This window comes from Athene cunicularia (assembly GCF_003259725.1).
Source record: "Athene cunicularia isolate RWA chromosome 26 unlocalized genomic scaffold, athCun1 chr26_part1, whole genome shotgun sequence".
Lineage (NCBI taxonomy): Eukaryota > Metazoa > Chordata > Aves > Strigiformes > Strigidae > Athene > Athene cunicularia.
Window position 1 is genome coordinate 3,156,375 of NW_020799136.1, and position 24,752 is coordinate 3,181,126.

Below are 24,752 nucleotides of genomic sequence, written 5' to 3' on the forward strand. Positions count from 1 at the left end.
AAAAAAAAAAAAAAAAAAAAAAAGAATGACTGACAGGGGCTTTCATTTCAGTAATGTCTGGGAAATGATATATATAGCAAGTACACAGTGTATGCTTATGTCAGAAGTTGGGCTTTTCAACAAACTGAAAAACATGCTAAAGAGATAGTGATACTTCAGAATTGATGGCAAGGAGGATTAAAAATCCCCTAAAGCTTGAAGTATTTACTGAATGCTTTGAGCCCCCAGCTTGCATCCCCGAGTCAGCTGGCACAGAGCACGCTCGCTGGCGGTGCTTCTCCTCCAGCCGGGTGATCCTTAAAACTGCCTCCCCCAAAGCCCTCGTCTGTCTGCATTCACCTGGAGTCCAACCATTAGGTGTTGTGGTGAGTTTGTGCTCAACCCCCGACTGCTCTGCTGACAGATCTACATCGGAGCCATCATCCCCCTGGGCGCGGCCGAGAAGGACGGCCGCCTGCGAGCTGCCGACGAGCTGATGTGCATCGACGGGGTCCCTGTGAAGGGCAAGTCACACAAGCAAGTTTTGGACTTAATGACCAGCGCTGCACGGAATGGTCAGGTGCTGCTGACAGTCCGCAGGAAGATCTTCTTCGGTGGTAGGTGTCCGTCTGTCCGGAGGGGGGGCGGCAGGACGCGCCTCTGGCCAAAGCAACGCTTACGTTTTGTCATAAAATCAGGTAGAGCTGCTCTGAAACTTAGCAGTCATTGCCCTAGAGCTGAGCAGCATGAGGTAGTGGAGAAAAGCAGAACTTAAGCACTGAGGCATCAGCTGATCGCTCGTTCACGCTGCTGACATGGTCAGGGCTCTGAAAACAGCGATGCAGTGGTGTTTCCTTCAGACCCTTTTGCAGATAATGGTTAGAAGAGCCACTAATGCTCTGCAGATCAAGTAGGCACACAATCTCCTTTCTGTACAACATGCTGTATTCTCAAGTCCTTTGGCATCTGTGCATAGCAAGAATAAGTTCATTCAAAGCAGAGATGGTTCGGGGCAGCATGTTGTGACTCTGCAGCCCGAGATCAGTGTCCGGGTCGGCAGCACACAGGAGATCATTGTCCTCGACGCGCTGGTGCTGACAGCTGGGACGGGGTGCAGGAGCACTGATAACAGCCCCCTGTTCCCAGCAGCAGCCAGTATTGCTTTTCCACTGCGTTATTCAACCATTAATTCTGAGTGTATGTAATTAAAAGGAAGAAAGTATTTTTAAGATCAATTCCCGATTTCTTTAAGATGCCTTCTGATAGACTACTTCTGGACCAAAAGTTTTTAGGTTCCTAACAGAAAGCCTGGCTTCAGTCTTCAAACTGCCTTTTAAAAACCATTTCATTTGTTCCAGGGAAGCCCTTGTTCCTCACTGATGTAGCCACAGTTGTAGTTTGTAGCTGGATCCCTGCCGCAGGTCTTGTACTCGTAGCCTGCAGAAAAACCCCGGTGGTTTTTGCTATAAAAGGGTGTCAGGTGGCTCTGGCAGAGTCTGTGTGGGCACTGCCAAGTCTCTCTGCTGTGTGCAGCCGCCTTCCCGTGCGTCCCTGCACACACCTGTGTGGGCCTCTGGGCCTCTGAACGCTTTGTCCTGCATCCGATTTCTGTTTGATCCCAACCGCATTGTTAATAAACTCGCCCCTTACTTTCCCAGGCAGACAGTGTTTCCTCGTGCTGGCGCTGATACGGAGAGGCACAGGTTTGCTGTAGTGGCTTGCTAAAACAGCAGTATTGTTTCTTCCTCATGTGTTGTTTGTCTGTTCCCTGCAAGGGGAAAAGCAACCGGAGGAGGAGGAGTCGCAGGCGGTGCTGGCGCAGAACGGCTCTCCCCGACCGAATCGGGCAGAGTTTGCAAACCAGCAGTCCCCGGAGGTCTACGACGTCCGTCTGCAGCGGAAGGAGAACGAAGGGTTTGGCTTCGTCATCCTCACCTCAAAGAACAAGCCTCCTCCGGGCGGTAAGTGCCACGTTGGGGCTGCATGGTGCTGGGCTCCCGCGGGCTCTCTGGCGGGCGGTGTTACAGACACAGTCAGCTTCCACGCACGCTGTTCCACAGCCCGACCACCCCAGGCCTGCTCTGTCTTGCACCGTGTTTATGCTCTTTGTCACCCAACTGTGACGCAAGTGGGGAGCAGGGGGAAGGTTTGTCACGGGCAGGAGCGTGCGCTTGTCGCAGGGTGGTCATCAGGACGTGGGTGGTGTCGGGCTGTGGTGGCGATGCACATCCTCACGCTGCATTAGTTCACAGGCGGTTTAATGGAAGTGGAGGTTCAACCTTGGCTTTACATTACCTAATCAGGTAGAATTTCTTCTTTTGGGGATCTGAGAAAGTAGAGACCACGGTACTTGGAAGAAAGCAATGAAGCTGTCGCTGTCAGACAGGGTGTCTGTCAAAGGATCATCAGAATGAAGAAGTAGCATGTTCCGGTGTTACAGTTCTGATGCGTAGACCTGGCTTCAGGCATAGTTGTAAAGATAAACAGCAAAATAACCGAGGTTAAAAGCAAAAATTAAAAGCAATATTGTGAGCAGAAGTGAGCAAGAGAAGGTGCTGGCGGGAAGCCCTGGAGTCCAGCCCAGGTAATGGAAGGATCTGTGACCCCCTGCGCAGGAGCGGGGCCGCCCCGCAGAGCCCCCACATCTCGGGGGCAGCACCACCGCCGAGACTCCTTCCCCTCGGCCTCGGGTCGGGGCTGCCTGTGTCAGCACTGGAAGTAACAGGCCAGCTCTGTTCACCCACAGACAAACGCAATTCGATGACATCACTTCGGAACCCTGGGTGTAAATCACCCTTCTGAAACTTCCTCGGCGGGTCCCAGACAGACACAACGATGGCTCGAAAGCCTGTCTCTCTTTTTATTGAGCCTCAGACACTTTCTTCTGTTTTTCCACTTCATTTTACGGCACAATAAAAAACCAGCAGGAGCACAGAAAAAAAGCGTCTCTAAATAACATTGTGCTGAATTCATCCGATATGTATTTAGAGCACGGTGCAGCCTGGCTCGGGCGGAACCTTTCCAGGAAGGCTCTGGGAGCGCCTGGCGCGGGGCGAGCTGGCACCTTCCCGGCCTGCGCTGGCCTCGGGGTGCCCCTGGGTGCACGGAGTGTGGTCTGGCCAGTTGGTTATCGAGAAAAAATATTCTAAACAGAATTATATCCTGTTACAACGGTACTACAGACACCATTTGTGTCGGGGGATGTGCTGCAAACCCGTTTATTAGATATTAGAGCTGAAAGTAGAAGACGAAGGCAGTTCCAGTGCTGGGCAGAGCGGCCCCCTGGCCCGGGCTGTTTCGGACACGCAGTGGAAGAGGCGCTTCCGCGGGCTGCGCTGCGCAGGAGGTTCCTGTGTCGCAGTTTAACGTGAAGCTACTGTGTTCTTCTAAAGCCAGGATATTTTAAAAACAAGTCATCAGCGACTGAGTCTGCAACCCTGCAGTGCTTTGCTCTGCACAGTTGGCTCTTAGGTTTATATAATACTTAAAAAAACCAGTCTATTAAGGGAAGTGTAATTAAAATTTGAACTCATGGTAAATGCTAGAAGGCATCAATGTCTGCTCCTTCGCAGTAACTTCTGCGTGTGCTGGCTCATTAAAGCAATCCTTGATGGCTGCTTAATCTTGGGTGGCTGATGACACTGAAAGTGTTTCAGATCTGCTGTTGTGGCTTGGAAAAGCCAGCTGGTTAAAATCCTGACAGGCACGGAACGGTGCTGAGCGCTCCGATCCCTCGGAGAAGAGCGTGTCTAGGAGAGCAGCTACGGCAGAGGACAGGTATCCACCAAACCCCTTCGGGCCCTGGAGACACAGGCTGCTGCGTGAAGGACCAGGGAGCATTGATGCAGCAGCCGGAGGTCAGTCTGGAGAGGCATTTGGAACCGAGTTACAAAGGAGCGGCGCAGCAGTTCTGGCAGAACCGCCCCTGTGAGGGATTTGGGAAGGACAGGAGCCAGTTTTGCATCCAGATGGACGAGGGGCTGCTCTAGACGCTGGCGGACGCGCTGTGAGGTGACACGGGTCCTTCTGTCGGGGCCACGTCAGCACACGGGCAGCCCCGCGGCTCTGCCCCGGGTCTTGGGGCCGCCGGGTGCCATCTGCAGCGTCCGGGTCAGCAAACCCCGAAAGAGGCTCAGCCCCGCGCCGCTGCGTCCTGGGGAGAGCTGGAGGGGCAGGGAGCGTCCCTCCCTCCTTGGCCCTTTGGTTCCGCTCCTCCTGCGGCCGTGTTCCCCCCGGGAAGCAGCAGCAGTCTGTCTCCTCCTGCTCCTGCCGCAGCTCACTCTGCTGTGCTGAGGGTCGCTGCCGAGGTGCTCGCCAGGTGAAGTCAGTCTCTGGCAGGAGAAGTTCGACTTCCTTTTGGGTATTTAAGGTTTCATGGTTTGGTTGCAAGGAGGAAGAGTTAACCTATGCGTCCAGATTTCTAACAACTGTGTTAAACTGGTTGTCTGTCCCCGTCTCTGAGTCCACGCAATGCTCCGGGGTCTGTGTGTGAAATGGGAGATAAGTTACGGGAGGGAAATCTGCCTCAGAGTGCTCCTGGGACTTGGGGTCTTGCTCATCCCTTTGCAGAGGTGACCCAGTTCCTTCCCCTGTTCTCCTTTAGGCACAACACCTTGTTCGTGGTGAGGCCGTGCTGTCAGGCTGGTGTTTCCATTCACCCAAGTGAAACTTTCTCCATGATTTTCAGGTTTTTCTTGTCCCATCAGTGCTGCCCTTCGGGGCAGGAGCGGGCTCTGGGTTGACTGTGGCAGTTCTGGGTCTGGGTGACACTTACCTGACCTGAACGTTAATGGTGTTGCTGTGCCTGTTCTTGATCTCGTAGTGATTCCTCACAAGATCGGGCGGGTTATAGATGGGAGCCCAGCTGACCAGTGCGGGAGGCTGAAGGTGGGGGATCGCATCTCGGCGGTGAACGGTCAGTCCATCGTGGAGCTCTCGCACGACAGCATCGTGCAGCTGATCAAGGACGCGGGCAACGTGGTGACCCTGACTGTGGTGGCTGAGGAAGGTGAGGAGCGGGCGGGCGGCTCTGCCGGAGCCTCGTGTTTGTCACTTCTGAAGTTAGTTCACGCAGCGTGCGGTATTTTAAGAGGTTTGGAAATGAAAGAAAAGAGCGTGAAGCTCATGTGTTTGCTCTGGAAGAGCTGAAGGCAGGCGGGGCAGAGCCTGCTGCTCTCCAAGGTGGTTTTGCCGGGAAATAAGATACAGGCATTAACCCCACGGTGCAGGGTAGGAGGAATTCCCAGGGCTTCTCACACGAGAGAGACACTGCTGCTCCCATGGAAACTGTCCTGTCCAGACCTTGTACTCCTCAGCCAAAGAGAAGTGACCTCTCCTGGGGCAGCTGCAGCAGCCGCGGGACGATGCTCAGAGAGAAAATCCCCCCCCGCGGTGCCTCCCCCCGCCGGGCGGAGCGGCAGCACCCCGGCCCGCAGGGACACCCGCACCCCAGTTCAGGCCCTCGGAGGTTTTCCCTCCCGCCGTGCGAAAACGCACAAACGGCCTCATGCTGCTTCCCTGGGGCCCGGCAGAAACCTCCCGTGGTTCTGTCTGCCAGGAGGGCCCTTTGAGAAAGCGTCCCAGCCCGCGACAGCCTCGCCCGGGGTCCCCCCGGAGCCTCCCGGGCCCGCCGCGGATCCTTCGCTGCCCCGAGCAGCCTCGGTGCCTCTGACTGCGGAGTCCCGTCCCGGGAGAGCGCGTTCCTAGCGCAGGCTCCCGTGCCACGCTGCGCTCGCTCTGGGATTGTTTCTGCACAAACAGTTCCCAATAAATACGGAAAATCCAATCATTTCAAGAGAAAAGCTGTTTTCCAGCCCTGCTTACCGCTGCGTTTTTCTGGATTGCTGCTTGTGGGTTTAATTAAACTTGCTGTTGTCATTTTGCCAGAAAGTTGGCTTTCTTCACCTTTTAAATAATAAATACCTGAAGCCAGAATGTGTTACTCACTGATGAGTCTCTAATTACACATTCTTTGCAAATATTTAACATGCTATCTCCGCCTGTAATATGGAATTTCAAAGACAATTTTCCTTTTTGTTAATGCTTGAAGCAGAGAAACTTCTGTAAATCGTTATTTTTCTATTAAGATTTTAATTTTTATCAAATCTAATTCATTTCAGTTGGAAGGGACACACCTCAAAACAGTTGCCCGGGGCAGTGATAATGCAGCCGTAGTGAGTTGGTTCCATGAGGTCTGTTTCTCCGGGGCTCTTAGTCACCTTTGTTTTCAGACCGAGCTTTCTGACTGTAACATTTTTGTCCCTTATTTATCCCTGTCCTCACCTGGACTCTGCATAAGAACTTTTTGCGCTTCCTTAATTACAGATTTGGTGCCAAAACGTAGAGATAAAACAAGACCCAACAAAGAGAGCTGGGGGAAAAAAAGTCAGTAGCAGGTGGTAAAACTCGGTTGAAGAGACCAGTCAAGCGTGGCTTAGAGGAGCTGGAGTTGGCGTGTTTCAGGTGTAAAGCATTCTGTGACAGCGAAGGGGAGAGAAGCAGAACCTGTTCCACTGAAATGCAAATGTATCGCTGCTTTAAAATTCTCTTGATTTGGCTCCGGTCCGAGGTGACCCCTGCGGCAGGGTGGCTGTGACGTGGGCCCGGGGCGCTCCCGCTGGGTTGCTGGGGGCGGTTCACCGGCAACGGTAACGGGACGATCCCGGCGTGGCGGAGCGCCGGTTCTGCCGGGGCTCGGCACGGCAAAGCGCAAACCCCGCGGAGTTCGCTGTTCCGCAGGGCATCAGCTTCTGTGCCTCACCCTCTGAGGCTGGCACAGAAAACGCTGCCTGTGCCCCTTCCCTCTCCCTCCCAGCTCTCGCAGATGGGTGATCTTTCCTTTTCATACCAATAAACGGATTCCACTTCGTGCGCCAGAAGACATTCTTTAACATTTTTCACAAGAGCAGGAGCCTGTCAGCTTTTGTCATGTATTAGCTGGAAACACAAGAGAGCAGGCTGAAAAGAGGACTTAGAGGATTTGTACAAACAGATGGCATTTTTCTTGCCTGTGCTTCTAAATTAAAACTCCGAGGGTAAACCAGGAGTAAAAGTTGACATTTTGTCTCTAGAGAAAAACCTCTTGAAGGCACGTCACAGTAAAAGCACCCAGCAGCCCTGTGAAGGGCTCGGGAGGTCTCGTGTACCTCAGAGACTCGGTCCAACAACACGCTTTGTTTTCCTTCCCTCCAACGCGTGAGCGCTTTGTGGACTTTACTGGGGTTTGTTTGTTCCTCGCTGAGAAATGCAGTGATGTGGTGCACCTCACAGGGGCTGCAGCATCGCTCCTCGTGGCGCTTGGGATTTTGTTGTTAACCCTTACAAGGAAAAGGAGTTTATTAGTTTATAATTCAGCATGTGTGGAAGGGAAAATAATCTTGAGCTATTTTAAAAGATTTTATTAAATGTCACTCTGCTTTCGTTGCTGCTTAACCTGTCAGTGAGCGAGTCCCGTGGCGTGGCTGTGGGACCAGTTCCTGACCTCCCCTGGAACTGGCCGGCAGCAAACGCTCCCCTGTGCCTCGAGGGCGTTGACAGTTCCTCGCCATCCCCTGAGTCTCACTGCCCCTCAGATCCTCGTTCTCCTCACCTTTAGGAAGGGATGTGTTCTCAAATGGGTGTTGTTCTTCATCCCTTATGAAACTTTAATATATTGAATATCCAGACTGACGTCATGGATCTGACCAGCCTTCGTCCCTTCTGGTCTTTATCAACTTGCAGACAGTGTAAAAACCCTCCTGCTCTTGTCTGCTGCTGATCAAATCGTGTTGTTTCTCTGAGGAAAAGCTGCGTAAATACGAACAAAGTTCCTAGTAATTCATTCCATGGAGCCAGCGACCTGCACTCGTGTTCCTGGCTTACGGCCCCAGACCTGGGAAGATCCTCCCGTCCTCTCCCCCTCGGCCGCAGCCCGCCCGGCTCTGTACCTGCCGGGCTCTCTCTGACCGTTGATTTTTCTCTGAATTCATTAGAACACCGTGGTCCTCCCTCAGGAACAAACTCTGCCAGGCAGAGTCCAGCTCCGCAGCACCGGCTGCTGGGACCGGCACAGCTCAACCCTGGCGGCACAGACAGGTACGGAGCTGGGGGGGCACGGCCGGGGGGCAGAGGGCTTGGAACGCAGAGGTAACACCCTCGTCCTTTCACCTCTGCCTAGGGGAGCGACAGAAGCCGAAGCTGGAAAAGAAGTTTCAAACAGTTACAGGCTGTCCTGGCCCGAGCACAAGCACCTGACACAGCCCGACGCTGGCGTTGCTCCGATTATTGGCAGCCGTCACGCCCAGGCACAGGTAACCCCCCCCCCAAAATACTGCTCCATCAAGACGCTACCGTGGCATTGCCACTGAGATTCAAAACCAGAACAATAAACATTTTCTTGTCAAAAAAAGTTGTGTATAAGAATGCACTTAAGTGTTTCGGTGGTTTTGCTAATGTTTTAAATTTGATTATCTCCTTGGCATACTTGAGTAATCATTAAAATTATAAACGACACAGAAAGTGCTTGCAACGGGGCTACTACAGACCCTTTGGCAAAGTTACTTAAAGAAACTTCATGTATATCTAAAACTTAGAAGGAAAAACGTTGTGTCTGTTTAGACTGAGAATGGAACCCTTACACCTAATCGTACTGAGCGGTGCTGAATTCAGCCTAAATCACGGCTTGCGTGCTTCTCAAAATACAGAAATGTGTGAAGCATTTTTCTAGAAAAACAAATGTTTAAATGTGCCTACAAGTCCTCATCTTTTTTCTCTCTGACTTCCCACGCAGAATCCTGGCTGTTTCCCAGTCGAGCTGGAAAGGGGCCCTCGAGGGTTTGGATTCAGCCTTCGAGGAGGGAAGGAATACAACATGGGCTTGTTCATCCTTCGACTGGCTGAGGACGGGCCAGCTGTCAAAGACGGCAGAGTGCATGTGAGTTGGTCTTCTCAAATCAGTTTGTTGATCCCCACTTGGCCTTTTGAGGCGTTAATTTACCCACAGTGGCAGCGAACTCTGTTCCTCCCCGAGCGCCTGGTCCCGGCGGGCAGCGCGGCTCCGGCCAGCCCCGGCCACCTGCCCCCGGCCCAAGTTCCCCGCGTGTCCCGGCTGCGGGCAGCAGCCACTCGCTGCACTGCAGGAGCTCTGACAACAAACTGCCCCGTGGAGCAGGGAGCTGGAAGGAGAATCGCTGCCCGAGGCAGCGAGCTGGTGAGCACTTTGTGTGTCCTGCTCCGTGCCGTTTGAAGGTACAAACCCGCCTGGTTATTGTGTTCATTTTATGTTTGTGTAAGGAGTTCACTTTCAAGTATTGTAGTAAAAGCAAAATACACGGGTACAGCAGCAAAGAGCAGCGGTGCCACGGCCCGGAGCTGGGTGTTGGGAGGCCGGAGCGGGGAGCTGAGCCGGCGCTCAGCAGGACAGGGCTGACCCAGACCTCGCTGGGGCTGCTGGGGGGCTTAACTGGGTGTGAAATTCGAAGTACCGATAACTTCTGTGATCCTGATTCTTTACACTAATTCCCTCCTCTCCCCGCTGCCTGAGGGAGTACGTGAGTGGAGTGTTTAGTGCTGGTGTTTTCTCTTGCGTTGCCCTTCAAGCGGTGTTGTGCCAAGCTCCGCGGCCCCACGCTCAGGGCAGAGCAGCCGAAGGTTCGCGGGCGGCTGCGCTCGCACCCGGGCTGGGCGGGGAAAGGACCCCGGCCCCCGCGCCCCGACCTCCACCGGGAGCACGAGGCCTCAGCGCCCGGGTGAAGCTCCTGGCACCGCCTGGCACCCGGTGGTTGCGTCCCGCGGGCGCTGCGCCCGGAGCTCGGGGTGCAGCGGGACCGCGCTCGCCCAGCCCGCCTCGCTGACAGTCTCCCTGTCGCTCTGTCCCTCCCTCGGCTGGGGGATGTCTCATCCTCTGGCTGTGCTCTAAACCCGTGCCGAGGCCTTTCTCCGCCCTGGTGGCAGCTGAGCATGACAGGAGGCACGTCCTGCCCTGCCGGCGAGCGACCTGGCAGTGCCCTCCTTCGGCAGAGCCCGCTCGGCTGACCGAGCCCGGCCAGGCTCTTGAGGCCGCTCGGTTCGTGCGCCAGTGACATCCCTCGGCCGACCCGTGTACCGCAAACAGGTTTGTGGAGCCTTCGGCCCTTCCAGCCCTTCCCGCAGCCTGCCGGGGCGGAGCGGGGGTTCCCTGCCCCGCGCCTCTCCCCGGTGCGGAGGCCGCGGGGACCGTAGTGGTGATCGCGGTGATCCCTCCTCCGCAGAATGAAAAATCCTTCCCTGCCGTGGAACCCGCCCTGCCGGGAGGGCGTTCAGCTCTGTGGTAGGGGGGAGGCTGCCGCGGGACCCCAGCTGGCTTCGGTCGGGCTCGTGGTGCCGCGTGGGAGCGGTTCACCCGTCAGCTCCTTCCACGCCACGACCCAGACTGGAAACATCTGAGCCCGTGGCGGCGTCCGTCCCGTCCCTTGGGATGAGGGGAGCGGCTGTGTGGCGGCTCTGGCCGGGCAGGAGAGCTGCAGGCAGAGCTCCCAGTTGCCCGCGCGGGCGTCGTTGCTGGCGCTGAGGGGATTTTAGTGTGAGAGGAAAAACAGAAGCACCTGCCTCCGATTTGTTTCTTCCTAAACTAAAAATTAGTGTATGGTGTCACAGATTCACAAAGATTAACCTGGTCGCTATTTTCTCGTCAGGTTGGTGACCAAATTGTGGAAATTAATGGAGAACCCACGCAAGGAATCACTCACACACGAGCCATTGAGCTGATTCAGGCCGGAGGGAATAAAGTTCTGCTGCTGCTGAGACCAGGGACTGGCCTGATACCAGATCACAGTAGGTCACCTCCAGTGCCCCTTGGCGGGGAGGGTCCGAGGCAGTGAGGGAGGACACTTGGGCGCTTGTTTGCTGAAACAGTCAGCACTTCCCTTTCCGACAGCCGTGCGGGTGTTCGTATTTATTTTAAAATATAAGGAAGATTTTGGGGAGAATTAACACATGACAAGTACCCAGGAATGTTACGTAGTGTGGAATCACTCCGTAATTGTAATAAGTTTCTCAGCTCTGTCCAAGCTAATCGAGTTTTCCTATACAAATGTGATAATTAACACTGATTGCATTTTAATTTAAATTAAAATTTTCTATGATACAGTACTCAGTTCAAAATGCCTATATTGTTAAGAATATTATTTCTGTGCAGATTTACTTCACCGGTTTTAGCCTTCTAAATTATGGAATGTTTGGTTTTTCAAAGTCAGAACTTGAGAAAGCAGGGAGAGACGGCTTTGCTCCCAGAATGGGCCCTGTTTAAGGTGTGACTTCTGCATCTGCAACAGGAAAGCACATCTGTGTATTAAAAAAAAAAAAAAGGGGGACAGAAAAGCAAATGCGTGCAGGAGTTCAGGTGCAGAGCACAAAACCGAGGATGTCGAGTCTGACTTAGGAAGGGCTCCAGACTGCAGATCAGAGAGGCCTGTGGCTGTGCTCTAAGGCAGAGGACACTCTGAGCGCCTTTTGGGCTCTTAACCCCTGGTGCTGGCGCCAGGATTCTGACGGTAAACGCCCTAAACCGCGGGGGCCCTTTTCCTGACCAAGAGCTTTTCCATAACTGACCAGCTGCGAGTTTAAATTTCCAAACACACAGTTTGAACTCCCAAATAGTTTGTTGTGTTCAGCCATTTGCAGGCAGCAACGGCCGTCCACTCGAGGGATAGAATCTGCTCAGAACTTGCCCTGTCTCTTTCCCCCAGAGCCCTCGAAGTCGGCCCTTCAGGTTTGAGCTGCTCCAGCCCGCGCAGCGGGATCGGGGCGAGTGGCGCGGGAGGAGCCCGACTGCGAGCTGCAGGGGCTGTTCTGTGCCATCGGGGCGGCCCTGCCTGCCGGGTTTGTGTCTCACTGATCGCTGGGCCCTCAGGGGCGAAGGTTGGAGCCAGTCCTGCTCCTTCCTGGTGAGCTGCTGCTGCGCTTCTCCCACAGCAGCGCCTGTGAGCTGGGGGAGAGGGAGGCGCGGGAGGGCCCTCACCCTCTCCCCACTTGACACCGTTTCGGTGCCTCTCTGCACACGAGGGCTGCGCTGTAGTTCTCCAGAATTGCGCCTGAAACCTGAGTCTGAGGCAGAAACACACAATCAGAGAGAAGTCTGAAGGAGCCTGGGGAGCCCGTCCGGTCCAGCCCTCTGCCCAAGGCCTGACCTTAGCTCAGATCAGCTGTGGAGAGGGGAAGGGTTTTGTTGCCTCTTGTCTTGCTGTTAATCGTACGTTTCTGATTGAAGTCTTGCTTGCTGTACTCTGTGATTTTGGTATGTAGTTCTGGGCTTTTTCTCTTCCTCCTTCAGGTTTGGCTCCTTCCAGTCTGTGTCCCTACGTGAAACCTGAGCAGCATTAAGGGCTTTCAGTGCTTTTCTTGGTTTTTCCTTAAAGACTTGGTAAATCTGCATGTCTTGTGTTTCATCTCTTCCTGTTATTAAAATGCAAAGCTACGAATAACCTCAACTTTTCACTGTTTTCAGTTTTCTAAGAGTTTCAGTTCATTTGGTTTTCTTATATTAAACCTTGTAGGTCAGGGACTCTCTATTTTGCCGTTTTCTGCGTAGGCTCTAGAGCTCTGCTGAGACCGTGTCAGTCCCGCAGGGATCGTGCCAGCGTTCCGAGCACGAGTGTGTTCCCGAATCTCATCCTTACGGTGGTTGTAGGTTGTAGAACAACACGATACAGAAAAACTGACTAAATAAGATTTTGAGAGTTCGCCACTACTTAATCTTTTTTTAAACTGAAGATTTCATATAACACCCTGGAACCTCAGTAGTATGCCCGTTGCTAAAATATTTAGTGATTAGAGGTTTTTTTTCTAGTCATTTAGTCAAATCTCTCATTGTTCACTTCCAGGTGATTGGGATAGTTCTATTCCATCTTCGTCAAATGTAATATATGAAGAACAGTCACCATTATCTTCATCTTCACATTCTGCTTCCCCACCTGAAGTGTGTTATTTACCAGTACCAGGAGAAGCTTTAACGAGAGTTCAGCTGTCTGAGAAACTGGAACAAGCAAAGAACACTGTGCCTGACAAGATAAGCACTTTAACTGAAAACCGGTTTGAGAAGAAGCTTCACTCTTCTCCCCAGAGAACAAAGAACAGATGGGAGTGTCCCTCCAGCCCCGGGTTTGAAATCACAAAAGGCAGTTTGGAATTAGGGACCAGAAGAGACAGATCTGCGAGTCCAGAGACGTCAGTGGCTGCTGAGGGACACCCTCACACGGGATTCCACAGCCCCAGGAAAGGGGATCCGGAAAAAACCTACAGCAATCTCTTACATAAACCTGACAGTTCCAGAAAGGGCGAGAGTAAACCCACCGAAATGGGGATGAACAATAGCAACAAAAAAGAGTATTCCAGAGGAAATCGAGGAAGGTCTGCCAGTCCCCTGAAGCATCTCGGTAAGCAAGGAAGCGTAGAGACAGTGGGCAGGTTACAGGAACATCCAGATAGAACAGCTGGTGGTGATAAGGCGACTGTTGAGCAGCTGAAAGGTGGAAATGGTAGAACAGGAGTCGCCAGGAAAGACACGAAGCAAAAAACTTCTGGAAAGATGGAAGGGTGGCCCCCAGAGCGACAGCAGGCGGGATTTGATGAGAACAATCTTCCGTTCGGTGACTCTAGGAGAAACACGTCTGAAGATGAAAAAATAAAGAAATCAAATTCTGGAGAGCCAAGTCCCATCAGATTCAAAACTTCCAGTCTTTCCAATATTCCTCTGCTTTCCATGGAGAAACAAAGGTGGCTGGAAACACAGGAGACTCTTGCACTGAACAGACAGCGTGGGGAGAGACACGTGGAGCTGCCCGATGAAACCAAAGATGATGGAATTTCCAAATCTGAGAACAGTTCTCCGGTCAAGAAAACACCGATAACTCCTGGACCTTGGAGGGTACCAAGCGCATGTAAAGTCACCCAAACAGCGGGTGTGGCTGAAAAACGGGTTTGACTGACACCTTTTTTTAGAACATGTTTTAATCAAGTTTCTAATAACGGTCATTTAAAAGCTTTGTTTCTTTTCACAAAGTTGTCATTTTTCTCAGAAACTGGTTAGAGGGTGGAAAAGTATTTGAATTGTTTTAAGTTATCTAAGCTGCATGAAGGACTCTTGGATTGCTCAAATGAAACTCTTCGTAAGCTGCTGTCCCCTTGTCCTGTGGAAGGCGGTGTTCTGCTGCTCCCGACGTTGCACTGCTACGGCTTGCTCAGATAGTATTGTGAGTTTCTGAACAAAATTATTTAATGCCTGTATTGCCAATGTGATCATGACTCACTCCTCGTTCTTGTGCCAAGTTATCTGCTGTATCCAGTCAATCGGCTCCTTCTCATCCGCACCCCGCTCACAGAAGAGGAAAGGTTTTGTTCACAATGGGTGTTTTCTCAAGAGCATGTTGCATGTTTACATAAGGGAATACACGTCCTTACTGGTTCAGTAAGAAGATGGGCGAGTTGGTTCTGTCAATTCTAGGGCAGCAAATGAGCCACTGATGCTGTTCAGTTGAGGTTTTTTTCCTTAAATTTTTATACCTAATACAATCATGTAGATAATTATATTTGACATAATCAATGTTTTGTAATTTTGCTTTTTATGAACACGGCAAAATTGCTTGATTTTCTTGATTCGTAAGGAATGCTTACAGCAACTGTTTGCAAACATCTGTCTGAAAAGAGCAAATTCTGGGTTCTGTTAAATGATGTCGATCCTGTGGTTGGACCCGTGTCACCCTCAGCAGCGGAGGCAGCGCGTGCGCAGCTGTTCTCGGCGGTGCTGGGGGCTCAGGTCCCATCTCCCATCATTTAGTGTGCGTTAGGAATCGGGTTTTTTCCCTCTGTAGAGACAATTGACCTTTAGGACAGAACCAGCTCCCGTAGTGGCTTCTGGATGAAGTTCTTGCCTGTGATTATTAGAAGTTTCCTGTATTTCGCTTTGAACGTGTGATCTGTTCTAGGAGTGCTACATCGGGTGATGTACAGGGTACGTGAGACTTAAGATCTATTGTTTGGGCTGGAATACGTGTTTAAAAAGAAAGGAATGTTACCACCAGAACCTACTGACACATCAGTCCGACAGCTGTTAAGAACAGCAGACCGTGTAAGTTAAAGGGTTTTATTTTAATCATAGTTTTAGTGGTGGTTTCCTGGCGTTAGGTTTTTAATGACTCCAAAAACGTGGTAAAAGGAGCCCACTGGTCCAGTTTGCAGGAGGAGAAGGAGGTGTAAAGGGTCAAGCTTTACTTACGTTAAAATCCAAACCAAGATGATTTGCTATTTGAAAGTGACTTTTGGCTTTGGCCCGTTTGATGTTCTTAAAGCTTAATGAAGCACAGTGAGTCAGTTCTGAGTTGAGTTCTTCAGAAGTAGAGATGAATACTCAAACAGCTTTTTAAACAAAGACTTTGAAAATTAAATAGGCTTTAAAGCAGATCTGAACCGTGCTCTGCTGCTCGACATGGGTTGATCCATTGAGATTTGCTGTGTAGCATCACATGTACAAATACTCCCCGTTGCGGAGTACGACTGTGAAAATATTTAATACTTTGAAGTAGCCTGTGTAGATATTATCCCTGTATTCTTAACGAGATTGTTTTATGCTGAGCGTAGGCGCTTGCCCTGACCACTGAGCACAGATCCAGACCTTTAATACAAAGATGAATTAGCACCACTGAAATTACTGCCCTGGCATCCGCTACCCCCACACTTCTTTTCTGTTGCTGTGACCCGATTTAGTGTCTTACCTGTGTGTGAGTTCTCCTTCCATAGAACTTGTCTCTGTATTTCTGTCCCAGACGATTTAGCAATGTGGCCTTGGAATGCTGAGCAACGTATGGATGTACTGGGTGTAAATGTTTATATACTGTACAGCACCTTTATACATACTTCTGAGGTTCTGACTAGAGAGACCTGTAAATCGCTCATTATTTTTTATATAGATATTAAAAAGAAACTCCAGTTCATGGCCTGTTGGTTCTGCACTGTATGAAATAGATTGTGTTGACTTTCAGTGGTGTGATACTTCAGACAGCTCAATCTGTGACCCAGGTTTTGCCCACAAACATAATACCCTTCTGGAAACCAGTTTATTACTGCAGTTTATTACTGGAAGTTCCCTTGACCCCCTGTTCAGATAACAAATGTTCAGCAAAGGTGGTTATGAAAATCATCGAGTCGTGTAGAAACAGTTGTCAATGATGAAATACTTGTACTGTAGGTTTATTTGTATATTTTGATATATAAAATTGTCATCTCCTTTTACATCTTACAACTTTTCCTTGTACAGAAAATAGCTGTAAACAATTTACTACCAAAAATTCTTATGCCATCTCACCCCTCTGTCAAAGAATGAAGCTATGAAAAGTTCCTCAGTTTTTGGTTCTTTCATTACTAGGGGACAGCAGGGACTGAAGGAGAAGGTAAGTGTAACAGGCGTCTCGGAAACAAAATGTTTTACTCCTCTGCCCTTTCCAAACACGAAGGTGCTGCTGGGCAAGGACTTTGCCCCGTCTCTTCCCCCGTGCCCCTGGGGCTGAGCCCGGGCTCAGCTGCACCGAGGGGTGCAGGGAAGAAAGAGCTGAGAGGAGTTTCACCTGCGGGCCGGGGGCGAGGGGCGCTCGCGTACCTGCTGCTCCTGGACGCAGTTCGTGGTTTATTTGGGCCAGCGCCGGGGGGGCAGAACCCTCCTGTGCCCCTCGGGGCCAAGAGGCAACGGGCGCAGCTCCGAGGGGAACAAACGCCCTTCAGCGCCTTCACGAAGCTCCGGCGGGAGCCCGACTCCCAGAACCCCCAGTGCCCCCTACTGGTGCCTGGGTTTGCTGCGTGCAGGCCCTTAGACCAGTTTATTCTGAACGCTGTGGAACAGTGAGGCAGAGCTGATGCACACTGAGCATCTGTTTAAAAACTCCTAATTCCAGATTTCCGTAGCTGGAGAGCGGCTCCGCGTTCTGCCCGGGGCCGACGCTCGGTTCAGGGTTTGATTTTCCATAACTGAAAAGAGATCCCGGGTGTGAGGGTGGGACCCAGCAGGGGGCCAGGGGAGGGCCCGGCCCCTGCAGAGGCACCTCAGGCCTCAACCGGGCTGGAATTTAGGCCAGGCCCGTCCTTCCTCCCCGAGCCTGGCTCAGGGCCATGGGGATTCATCCTCCCAGTTACGGGGTCAGAGGAGCCCAGTTCAAACCCGCGACCTTCCCACCCAGGGGAGGGAGCTGGTGGCAGGACCAAAGTGCCCCTGAGGCGGCGGCTGCTGGCGGGTTGTGGGGGAGTTGTTGCACTTACTCGGATGTTGAAGCCCAGGAGATCGCTTATAACGCCCGAGACGGCGGAGAGGATAACCACACGGGTTATGTTGTAGATCAGGGGGTTCATGGTCAGCCCGTAGAGCCGGAACGGGGTATCCAGTTCCTGCAGCCAGGGGGAAGCCAAACCCGTCAGTGTTGGTCGCTGCCCGCAGCGATGGACGCCCCGAGGCGCGGGCTGGCAGCCCTGGCTCACCCTGCGCGGCTCTGCCAGCCCAGGGCCGTCCCCTGACCAAGGGCTGGGCTGAGCCCAGAGCAGCAGCTTCTGCCCGGAGCGGGGGGCTCCGCTCCCTCCTGGCCCCGTGGCTGCCGGAGGAAACAGGACTTGAGCCGGGCTGGTGCTCAGCTCCCCTCTCGCTCATCTAAATCGCAGTGAGCTGCTGCTCAGCAAATGTTTGCAGCAGAAATTAATTAACCACACCACGCTGGTGGCGCTTGAGCTTAGGCCGTGGCTGCAGCAGCACAGAAAAACCCCCGTGGGAAGAACTGACCCTGCCCGGTCCCAGCTCACCTTCAGCAGCTTTGTGGAGAGCTTCAGAACGTTGTTCACTAGCGACAGCTGTTCCTTCTTGTTTGGCTTCTTCTCCATCTTTAGGTACAGGTTTATCTGTGACGGGGACGTTACAGACCAGGCGTTAACATTCCAGCACTGGGCCCCAGGCATTTCTGACTGACACGGCTAACACGTGTTAGCCCAGACACAAAAATCTAGAGTTTTAGAATCTGAATCTGTCAGATGTTTAACAGCTTGTCCCTTCCAGTGTTTTACTGTCTCCCATCCAGCGCAAGGGTTGATTTCTAAATCTAAAAATTTGATTCCGGTATTTTTTAAGCTGGTTTGAAATGCAACAGTTACATCCAAACAAGCACCAAAGCCAAAGGGAGAAGGAGCGAAATGGAGGTACCTGCTCCGTAAGCAGGATTGAGATGTTACTGTATTTCTTGTTGGTTTCGGAGCCCAAAGATGCCAGACGTAGTAAGAAGAGCAGCAGGGCTGCCTCCCAGATCAGGAACTCCCAGTTGTAAGCTGCATTCAGAAATGTTTTGTGACCCTTAAGAACCTGCATGGGAAGCAGAAAAGCGGCAGCGTCAGTCACACGCGAGGTGGGAGACAGGGGGGGGAGCGTCGCCCTCAGCCCCCCCAAGCAGCTCAAAGCTCCTGAGAACTGCAGACGCCTCCCTGAGCCGCTGCAGCTCCAGCACTTTGTAGGTTGGCAAAAGCCTCCAGTAGTTCAGGGGCCTCCCCTACTTCTTTTAAAAAAAAGAAGAAAGTGAGAATCTCACCTGGGCGCAGCATATAAAAGCAATTGAAAGAGCCAGTAAAAAGATGGACGATACGACAACGTCCACGGAGCGCTGGGGGCCTCGGCGCTGCAGGAACAAAGAGTCAGGTCTGAGGGCGCGGGGGGGCTCCCCACGAAGGGGTGTAACCACCCCACAGTGAGCAGGGCTGGGAGTCACCCACAGGCACCGGTCACCCCCGCTGCGGTCGTCACAGCCCCCGTCAGAGCTCACCTTCAGGTAGGAACGAAGGGACAACCAGATCTTGATGTTTTCAACCTTCTTGAGTCTAAAGTGAGGGATTTCGTATTTCCTGGCTTTCCGAGCAGATGTGATGTGGCTGAAAAGCTTGGCAAACAAAAACCTCTGCGCGATAAAAACCAAAACACACAAACATCAACTGGTCTAAAAGGCGAGAGCGCTTGGGCTGGAGCAGTGGCGGCCCAGGGACGGTGCTTGGCCCCGGGGGGGACAGTGGAGGTGGAACCGCGGCTGCAGCAGCACCCGAGGGTGTCGGGAGGTTGTGAGGGGTGCAGGGGAGCCCCGGCAGCACCCCCAGAGCACCCGGCCTGCTGCAGGGAAGGGGCACAGGACCCCGAACCCACCTGTTTGTATGTTCTCTCTGCAACGCACATCATGAAGAAAAACATCCAGGTGAGGCAAAGTCTTTCAAGGAAGTTGATCGCAGACAAAACCACGACGGGGGCACTCGCAGGTGCTCCACAAAAGATGTGCAAAAGCTCCGTGAGGGAGAGGGAGCAGAGCTGCTCCAGGTGGTCTGTGCGGAAGAGCCTGTAGAGGAAGGGCAGGAACGCTAATCCAAGGGTGATGATGTTTCCCAGCATCTGATAGCCCGCTCCTTGCTGGTAGGCATTAACCTGGTGAGCAGGAACAAAGCCAGGGTGATTACCTGGGTTTGGTAACAAGGAAAAGGCGAGCTGGCGTGGCAGGGTTGGCTCAGTCCAGCCCTCAGCTCCCCTTCCCTTCAGAGGACACAGCCTGAAACAATTCCACCCATTTCAGCCCAAAACCAACAACAGTCAGTCCATGAACAATAAAACCACCACCTCAGCACACTGCAGAGACACAGCCAGCAATAACCAGCAGCTGGTCTCGAGCAGGACCTCCTCAAGTTTGGTTTATGCAGTTTTTAAGGAAAAACATTAGGGACAACTGTCCTTGCAGTTCGTATTTGCATGTGTAACTACTCCCGGGTGTTTGGGGGCTGTTTCCCGCGCGAGGCCGCGGTGCCTCGAGCCCTCTTACCCTGCTCATGATGATCCCACTGATCTCCAGCACAGACATGTCGACCTTCTTACAGTCGTTCCCTTCCCAGATCAGGGCACTCACTTTTGCAGATGCTGGACTCGTATTCTGCAGCCAAAACAAATGGTTCTGTAAAAGAGAAAAGAATGCAAAAGCTGTATAATCTATTTCTGTCCCGCTATTAAACGACCCTTTTTCCTAGAAAGTATTTAGATCGAGAGGGGGATTCCAAATTTGACTTTGGTTTGGATCAGCAGTGGCCCAGGCGATAGGGGCGGGGAGGAGGGAGCTGATGGGGGAAAGGAGACCCCTGACACGTGGAGAGAGGCCGGGGCGGGGGCCGGGGGGCTCTCACAGCACTCTCAGCTGCCGGATACAGAGGAACCAACCTGCTGGAAAACGTCCTCCTTCAGGTCCCGCCGGCCGCCCCTCACGGCCGTGTCCTCGCTGTCGCTGCTGCAGGACGAGCGGCACTCGGGCCCGTGGAGCAGATCGTCCCAGAGCATGTCCTCGGTCTCCGAGTCGTGGCGGGTGCTCTCCGAGTCCCTCCGGGTGACGCTGCAGCTCCGGGACCCCACGCTCAGGCAGGACCTCGAGTCCTGGGAAGAGCAAAACTCCGCCAGCGCAGCCCCGCGCAGAGGCCCCTTCCCCCAGCGACGGGCACGGGGCAGCTCCCGGGCGGCTCTGCCTCGGGCACAGGAACCCACCCACAGCGCCGGGTCCCACCTCCGGTCCCAACTTGGCAAAATAAAAATTGACTTATTCATTCTAATACAAAAGTTCTTTGGCTTTTGCATAATCTCTGCTAAGATTTATATTCTGTACTCATTTATAGATTTTTATAGTTCGATACTCAAATTTTATTTTATTTTCAGGTGGGGAGTGGCAGAGGGGAGGATAAAGTAATGAAGTGAATGAGTATATATCACAAAATAGATTTATTTTTCATTTTAAGATCAAAATTCATTGGCGTAGAAGCTCAATACAGTGCTGCCTCCCAAACCACCAGAGCACCTGCAGCAATCCAACACGAGCAATCAGAGGCGGCTTAGACCACCTACAGCGCCAAGAGAGCGACTTTGTGTTTGGCTTGGTTTTGCAAAACAAAGTAGGATTTGCACAGCTGTGAGCAAAGGTTAGGAAGCTGCTGGGAGGGGGCCACACCTCACACCTGCCCTGCGGGGGGTGTCCCTGCCAGGCCCAAGCTCCGTCCCTGCCACTCGTGACCGTACCTGACCATACAACGTGGATTCCAGTTCAGATTCCACGACACTGTCGGAGTCTCTGGCACCTTTCAGGACTTGCTTGACCTGCCGAAACCGAAGGAAAACCAGCTCAATGTCCGCAGCAAAAGCTGTGGTGGAAAGTGGCATAAACCGAGGGCGAGTACCTGCGAGACAGCCTGGTTCAGAGAAACAAGAGGCCTCTTCTTCTTCTCTTCATAGCTGTTGTCACTGGAAGCCCCTTCCAGGCTCTGGCGTAACAAGACCCTCTGTGCCGTCGCTTCGGCCTCCTCCTCGCTCGACAGCTCCTCCGAGACGCCCCTGTGGACGCCGTCGCCCTGCGGCAGCGGGAGGGTGAGACCTGCCCGCGCCTCGCTCCACCGACCGCTCATCCCGCACCAGGTCTCCCACAAAATGCAGAAAGTGTCCAGCTTGGCTCCACGGACATCGCCAACGTCACCTCGCCACCCCCCCTGCCACCGACGCCACGGGAGGGAATGTTGGGTGGGGGGAGCCGGGGCTGGGGCGAGGGCGGGAAGAGGCGGCAGCAGCTCTCGGCCGGGTCCTACCAGCGACCTTAAACCCAGCCCAGCAGTTACCCACCAGCTGGTGGCCGGCAGGCAAGAACAGAAAACGGTGAGGTGACCCCCTGCATCCCTCTCTGCCCCTCCCCAGACGGCTACAGAGGAGCTGGGACTCCAGGGGAAGCTCTTCATCTGGGAGTTAACACCGGGAGCCTCTAAAGCAACTGCACAAAGCTTCACGTTTGGCTTCAACAGAGGCCACGATGCTCCAGCTCCGTCCTTCCCCCTCCCCCGGGGATGTTTCAGTCGTTCCCCGCCTGCCCCCGAGGGGATATTGCAGGGAACTGTTTGCAAGGCAAATCGTTTTACAGAACTGCTCTTGAAAATCGCTAGATTATTTATTTTTAATCCTTATCAGCAGTCTTCCTTAACTGAACACCTTGTGACCCGAAGTCTCCACACTTTGGTACGAGAGCTGCTCCCCGGGGCCAGCTGCGCCCGACGCCCCCGACAGCCCCGCAGCTCGGCCGAGAAGTGGAAAGGGTGGTTGCGTTTCCCACATGCAAGCAAGGGCCAGCAGGAGGGAGAATCCTCTATTAGATCAAACCAACAACTCCTGGGCACATACAGAACACGCTGAAATTCGCAACTTCAGAGGGTTCTGTCCTGCCCGTACCTGATGGCTCTTTTCCCCATCGGAAAGTTTGTTTTTCTCTTTGAAGTGCAACAGCCTGTGTTCAGATCTGCCGTGTCGGTGTCTCACGCCATTATTCACAGCACTCACACCATTTTCTGTCTCGGTCCCTTTCTCAGCTACCAACTTTACTCTTCTGATCCTGTGAGAGAAAATACAATTAAATGCTTTTATGTCAGAGGAAAACTCTTTGAGGGGAACATCATGGTCTCTCTCACTTGCCACACAGGTACAACGTTAAGCAATACCCCTGCGGGGACACACAGCTCTCTCCTGCTGACAGGCTCTTTGTGTCCCGCTTCTGCTGAAGGGCTCCACTCGCACTGGATGGCTCATCTGTAACTCTAATAGTACCTTAAAACTTCCAGACCCAGAGGAAAATTTTTTCTCACTACTATTTTGAAAAAAAATAAGTAAACAACTCAGAAGACAAAAAGCCCTCAGGCCCAGAAAGGATCTGTCAGTTGAAAACTCATCAAGAAACTCACCTGAGGAAACAGAAGACAACAATGACATATTATCCCCAAATCTATCCTCCTTTTCCTCGAGTTACTTTTAGAAAAAAGGTGGTAAAGTGGGATGACTATCCAAGCAACTTAAACAAGGCACAACTGCTTCTGGGAAATCAGGTAAAACAGTGACAGACCCTGAGTGTACACATTCCAGAGAGGTCACTCATCTGATCAATGAAAACTGGCTCCATCACTTTCTGCAGCTCACCTAAGGCTCAGCTGCAGCCAAAGCACGGCCTCCTCCTAAGGACACGCCGAACACGCGTGAGCAGTCAGCCTGCCACAGTGCCCACGGGGCTTTGAGTCCAAAAGAAACTAACGAGCAGACTCTGGGGACGCCAGCGACAGTTACACATTCTGTCTTCATCTTCCAGATATCAAACCGCTCACAGTGTCAGTACAAATGCAACAAACCCAGAGAAGATCACATACCTCCTTTGGAAAAGCATACTAAATAAATTGTTAAGAATGGATGCAGATTCAGACTGCTCTTCTTTACTGTTTTTGTCAGGAGACCAACTGTTCCCATCGACACCCACAGATTTGCGTAACTTCCTGATTTTTAAAAAAAGGAGAATTAAATTTGCTTAGCAGGCGACTATTAGGCTTTTCTTAAAAGATCTGAATCAGATTTGAACAGCTTTTTAGATGCAATTTTTCTTAAGTCATGCAGACAGAATGCTTATTTCCAAATAAATTTTATTTGGATTGACAGAAACTGTGCATACACCCACAGGACATCAGCGTATGCCCAGTAAAGGATTCAAACAGACAAAATCTGGACCAAATCTCTGCTGTGGGAATCTGATGGAGGCAAAGCTCTACCCACATCCACCATCCTGTGCTCAAGCCCATCCTATCACAGTGCTCCAACGGAGTTGGGCACCCAACAGTTAACACAGTAAAACGGGTGTAACAACACACAAACCAACCCCCCCCCAGCCACCGTCTCCCTGACCTCAACACCCCGGCCACCCCTGCAGCAGGACACCAGCCGGGTCTGAAAAACCGTGGAGAAGCCTTTCTGTGCAGAACTGTCCCCTCCCTTCCCCTCCCCGCCACAAAAAGCGGCGTGTCAAACCGGGAAGGGCCCAGCTGAGAGCTAAACCAGACCTACCTGACCAGACCCGGCAGATCTGCAGCATCGGTCTCGGTTATGAGCAGATTACAAGCAAGTCAGAAAACACTCATTTTCAACTTTAAGGTTAAATAACATATTTACATAAAGATAAAAGACAAGGCATTTACCCGTTAACTTCTACCAGCAGGCACCACCGCGCTCTGAGGCCCAGCAGCGAACCCCCCCGCTCACCTCCTGCGCCGGCCGAGCCCGTTGCTCCCCGAGGGGCGGCTGACCTGGGTGGACACTATCTGACAGTGGACGGTTCCCATCAGCAGCATAAGGCACATCGGTCCCATGACTTCACTCGCGTTCACAACAGGCACCATGAAATACAACACAACTGCTATGACTGCAAAGGAGAAAGCGGAATCAAATGCAAAAGTTAACAGCAGCACGGCCCAGTTCTTGTCTGAACTATTTACTTTTACTGTGCTTTACAGCGTCTGCAAACTCTAGTGCCACACATCGCGAAACCCACAATGAGCAGGTTTCAGACGGGACCCTTATGCTTTGGATCAGGGGCTACAAAATGATGTCCCAGTCCTTGCAGAAAAAGGATTGCGCCACAGAGCGCTGCCACCTCTCACCTTGCATAACGTAGAGCACCAGGAGCCACATAAAAATACGCTGGGAGGTGACCTGTATCCACCACTGGCTGAATAATGGAAAAAATACAACTCTCACAATTCCTTTCCGAGTGAGTGATGTCCAGGGAATTTCGGGCTTGGCTTTGGCAAATGTAGAGCCTTAGAATTAAAGAAAAAACAAACGAGACATCAACTGTGAATTACAAGAATTCCCTTACTTAGGCCGAGGCCAAACCCTGTCACGCCGCCGCAGCTGCGGGGGGTGACCGGGCGCAGCCCCGGGCCCG

The 24,752-nt window shown here is 52.3% G+C and overlaps 2 protein-coding genes across 2 annotated transcripts in view; one reads left to right on the plus strand and one right to left on the minus strand.

Annotated features, from left to right (window-relative positions):
* Positions 1–15,920, plus strand: part of MAGI3 (membrane associated guanylate kinase, WW and PDZ domain containing 3) — a 34,551-nt gene extending 18,631 nt beyond the window's left edge. Inside the window, exons 13-20 of the mRNA XM_026864228.1 lie at positions 404–596; positions 1,755–1,940; positions 4,802–4,987; positions 7,950–8,052; positions 8,135–8,267; positions 8,747–8,890; positions 10,629–10,767; positions 12,816–15,920. Of these exons, the coding sequence (XP_026720029.1) occupies positions 404–596; positions 1,755–1,940; positions 4,802–4,987; positions 7,950–8,052; positions 8,135–8,267; positions 8,747–8,890; positions 10,629–10,767; positions 12,816–13,915 (2,184 nt within the window). The 3' untranslated portion in view covers positions 13,916–15,920. The remainder of the gene's footprint in view (positions 1–403; positions 597–1,754; positions 1,941–4,801; positions 4,988–7,949; positions 8,053–8,134; positions 8,268–8,746; positions 8,891–10,628; positions 10,768–12,815) is intronic.
* Positions 10,790–24,617, minus strand: PHTF1 (putative homeodomain transcription factor 1). The gene is made up of 16 exons (XM_026864230.1): positions 24,466–24,617; positions 24,068–24,227; positions 23,188–23,310; positions 22,226–22,385; positions 21,193–21,363; positions 21,035–21,112; positions 20,192–20,401; positions 19,803–19,931; positions 19,142–19,414; positions 18,771–18,902; positions 18,540–18,626; positions 18,161–18,316; positions 17,767–17,862; positions 17,236–17,361; positions 16,914–16,947; positions 10,790–10,808 (listed from the first exon to the last, which is right to left on the minus strand). The coding sequence occupies exons 1-15, from the start codon at positions 24,494–24,496 to the stop codon at positions 16,927–16,929; spliced, it is 1,953 nt and encodes a 650-aa protein (XP_026720031.1). The 5' UTR covers positions 24,497–24,617; the 3' UTR covers positions 10,790–10,808; positions 16,914–16,926.
* Between the last annotated feature and the right edge of the window lie 135 nt (positions 24,618–24,752).

Coding starts and splice junctions, on each gene's coding strand:
- PHTF1 (XM_026864230.1), bottom strand. CDS start 24,496: ATGTGGCTCCTGGTGCTCTACGTTATGCAAG. Junction 24,228..24,465: donor GGTGCTCTACGTTATGCAAG/GTGAGAGGTGGC, acceptor TCTCCTTTGCAG/TCATAGCAGTTGTGTTGTAT. Junction 21,113..21,192: donor TGAACCAGGCTGTCTCGCAG/GTACTCGCCCTC, acceptor CGGTTTCGGCAG/GTCAAGCAAGTCCTGAAAGG.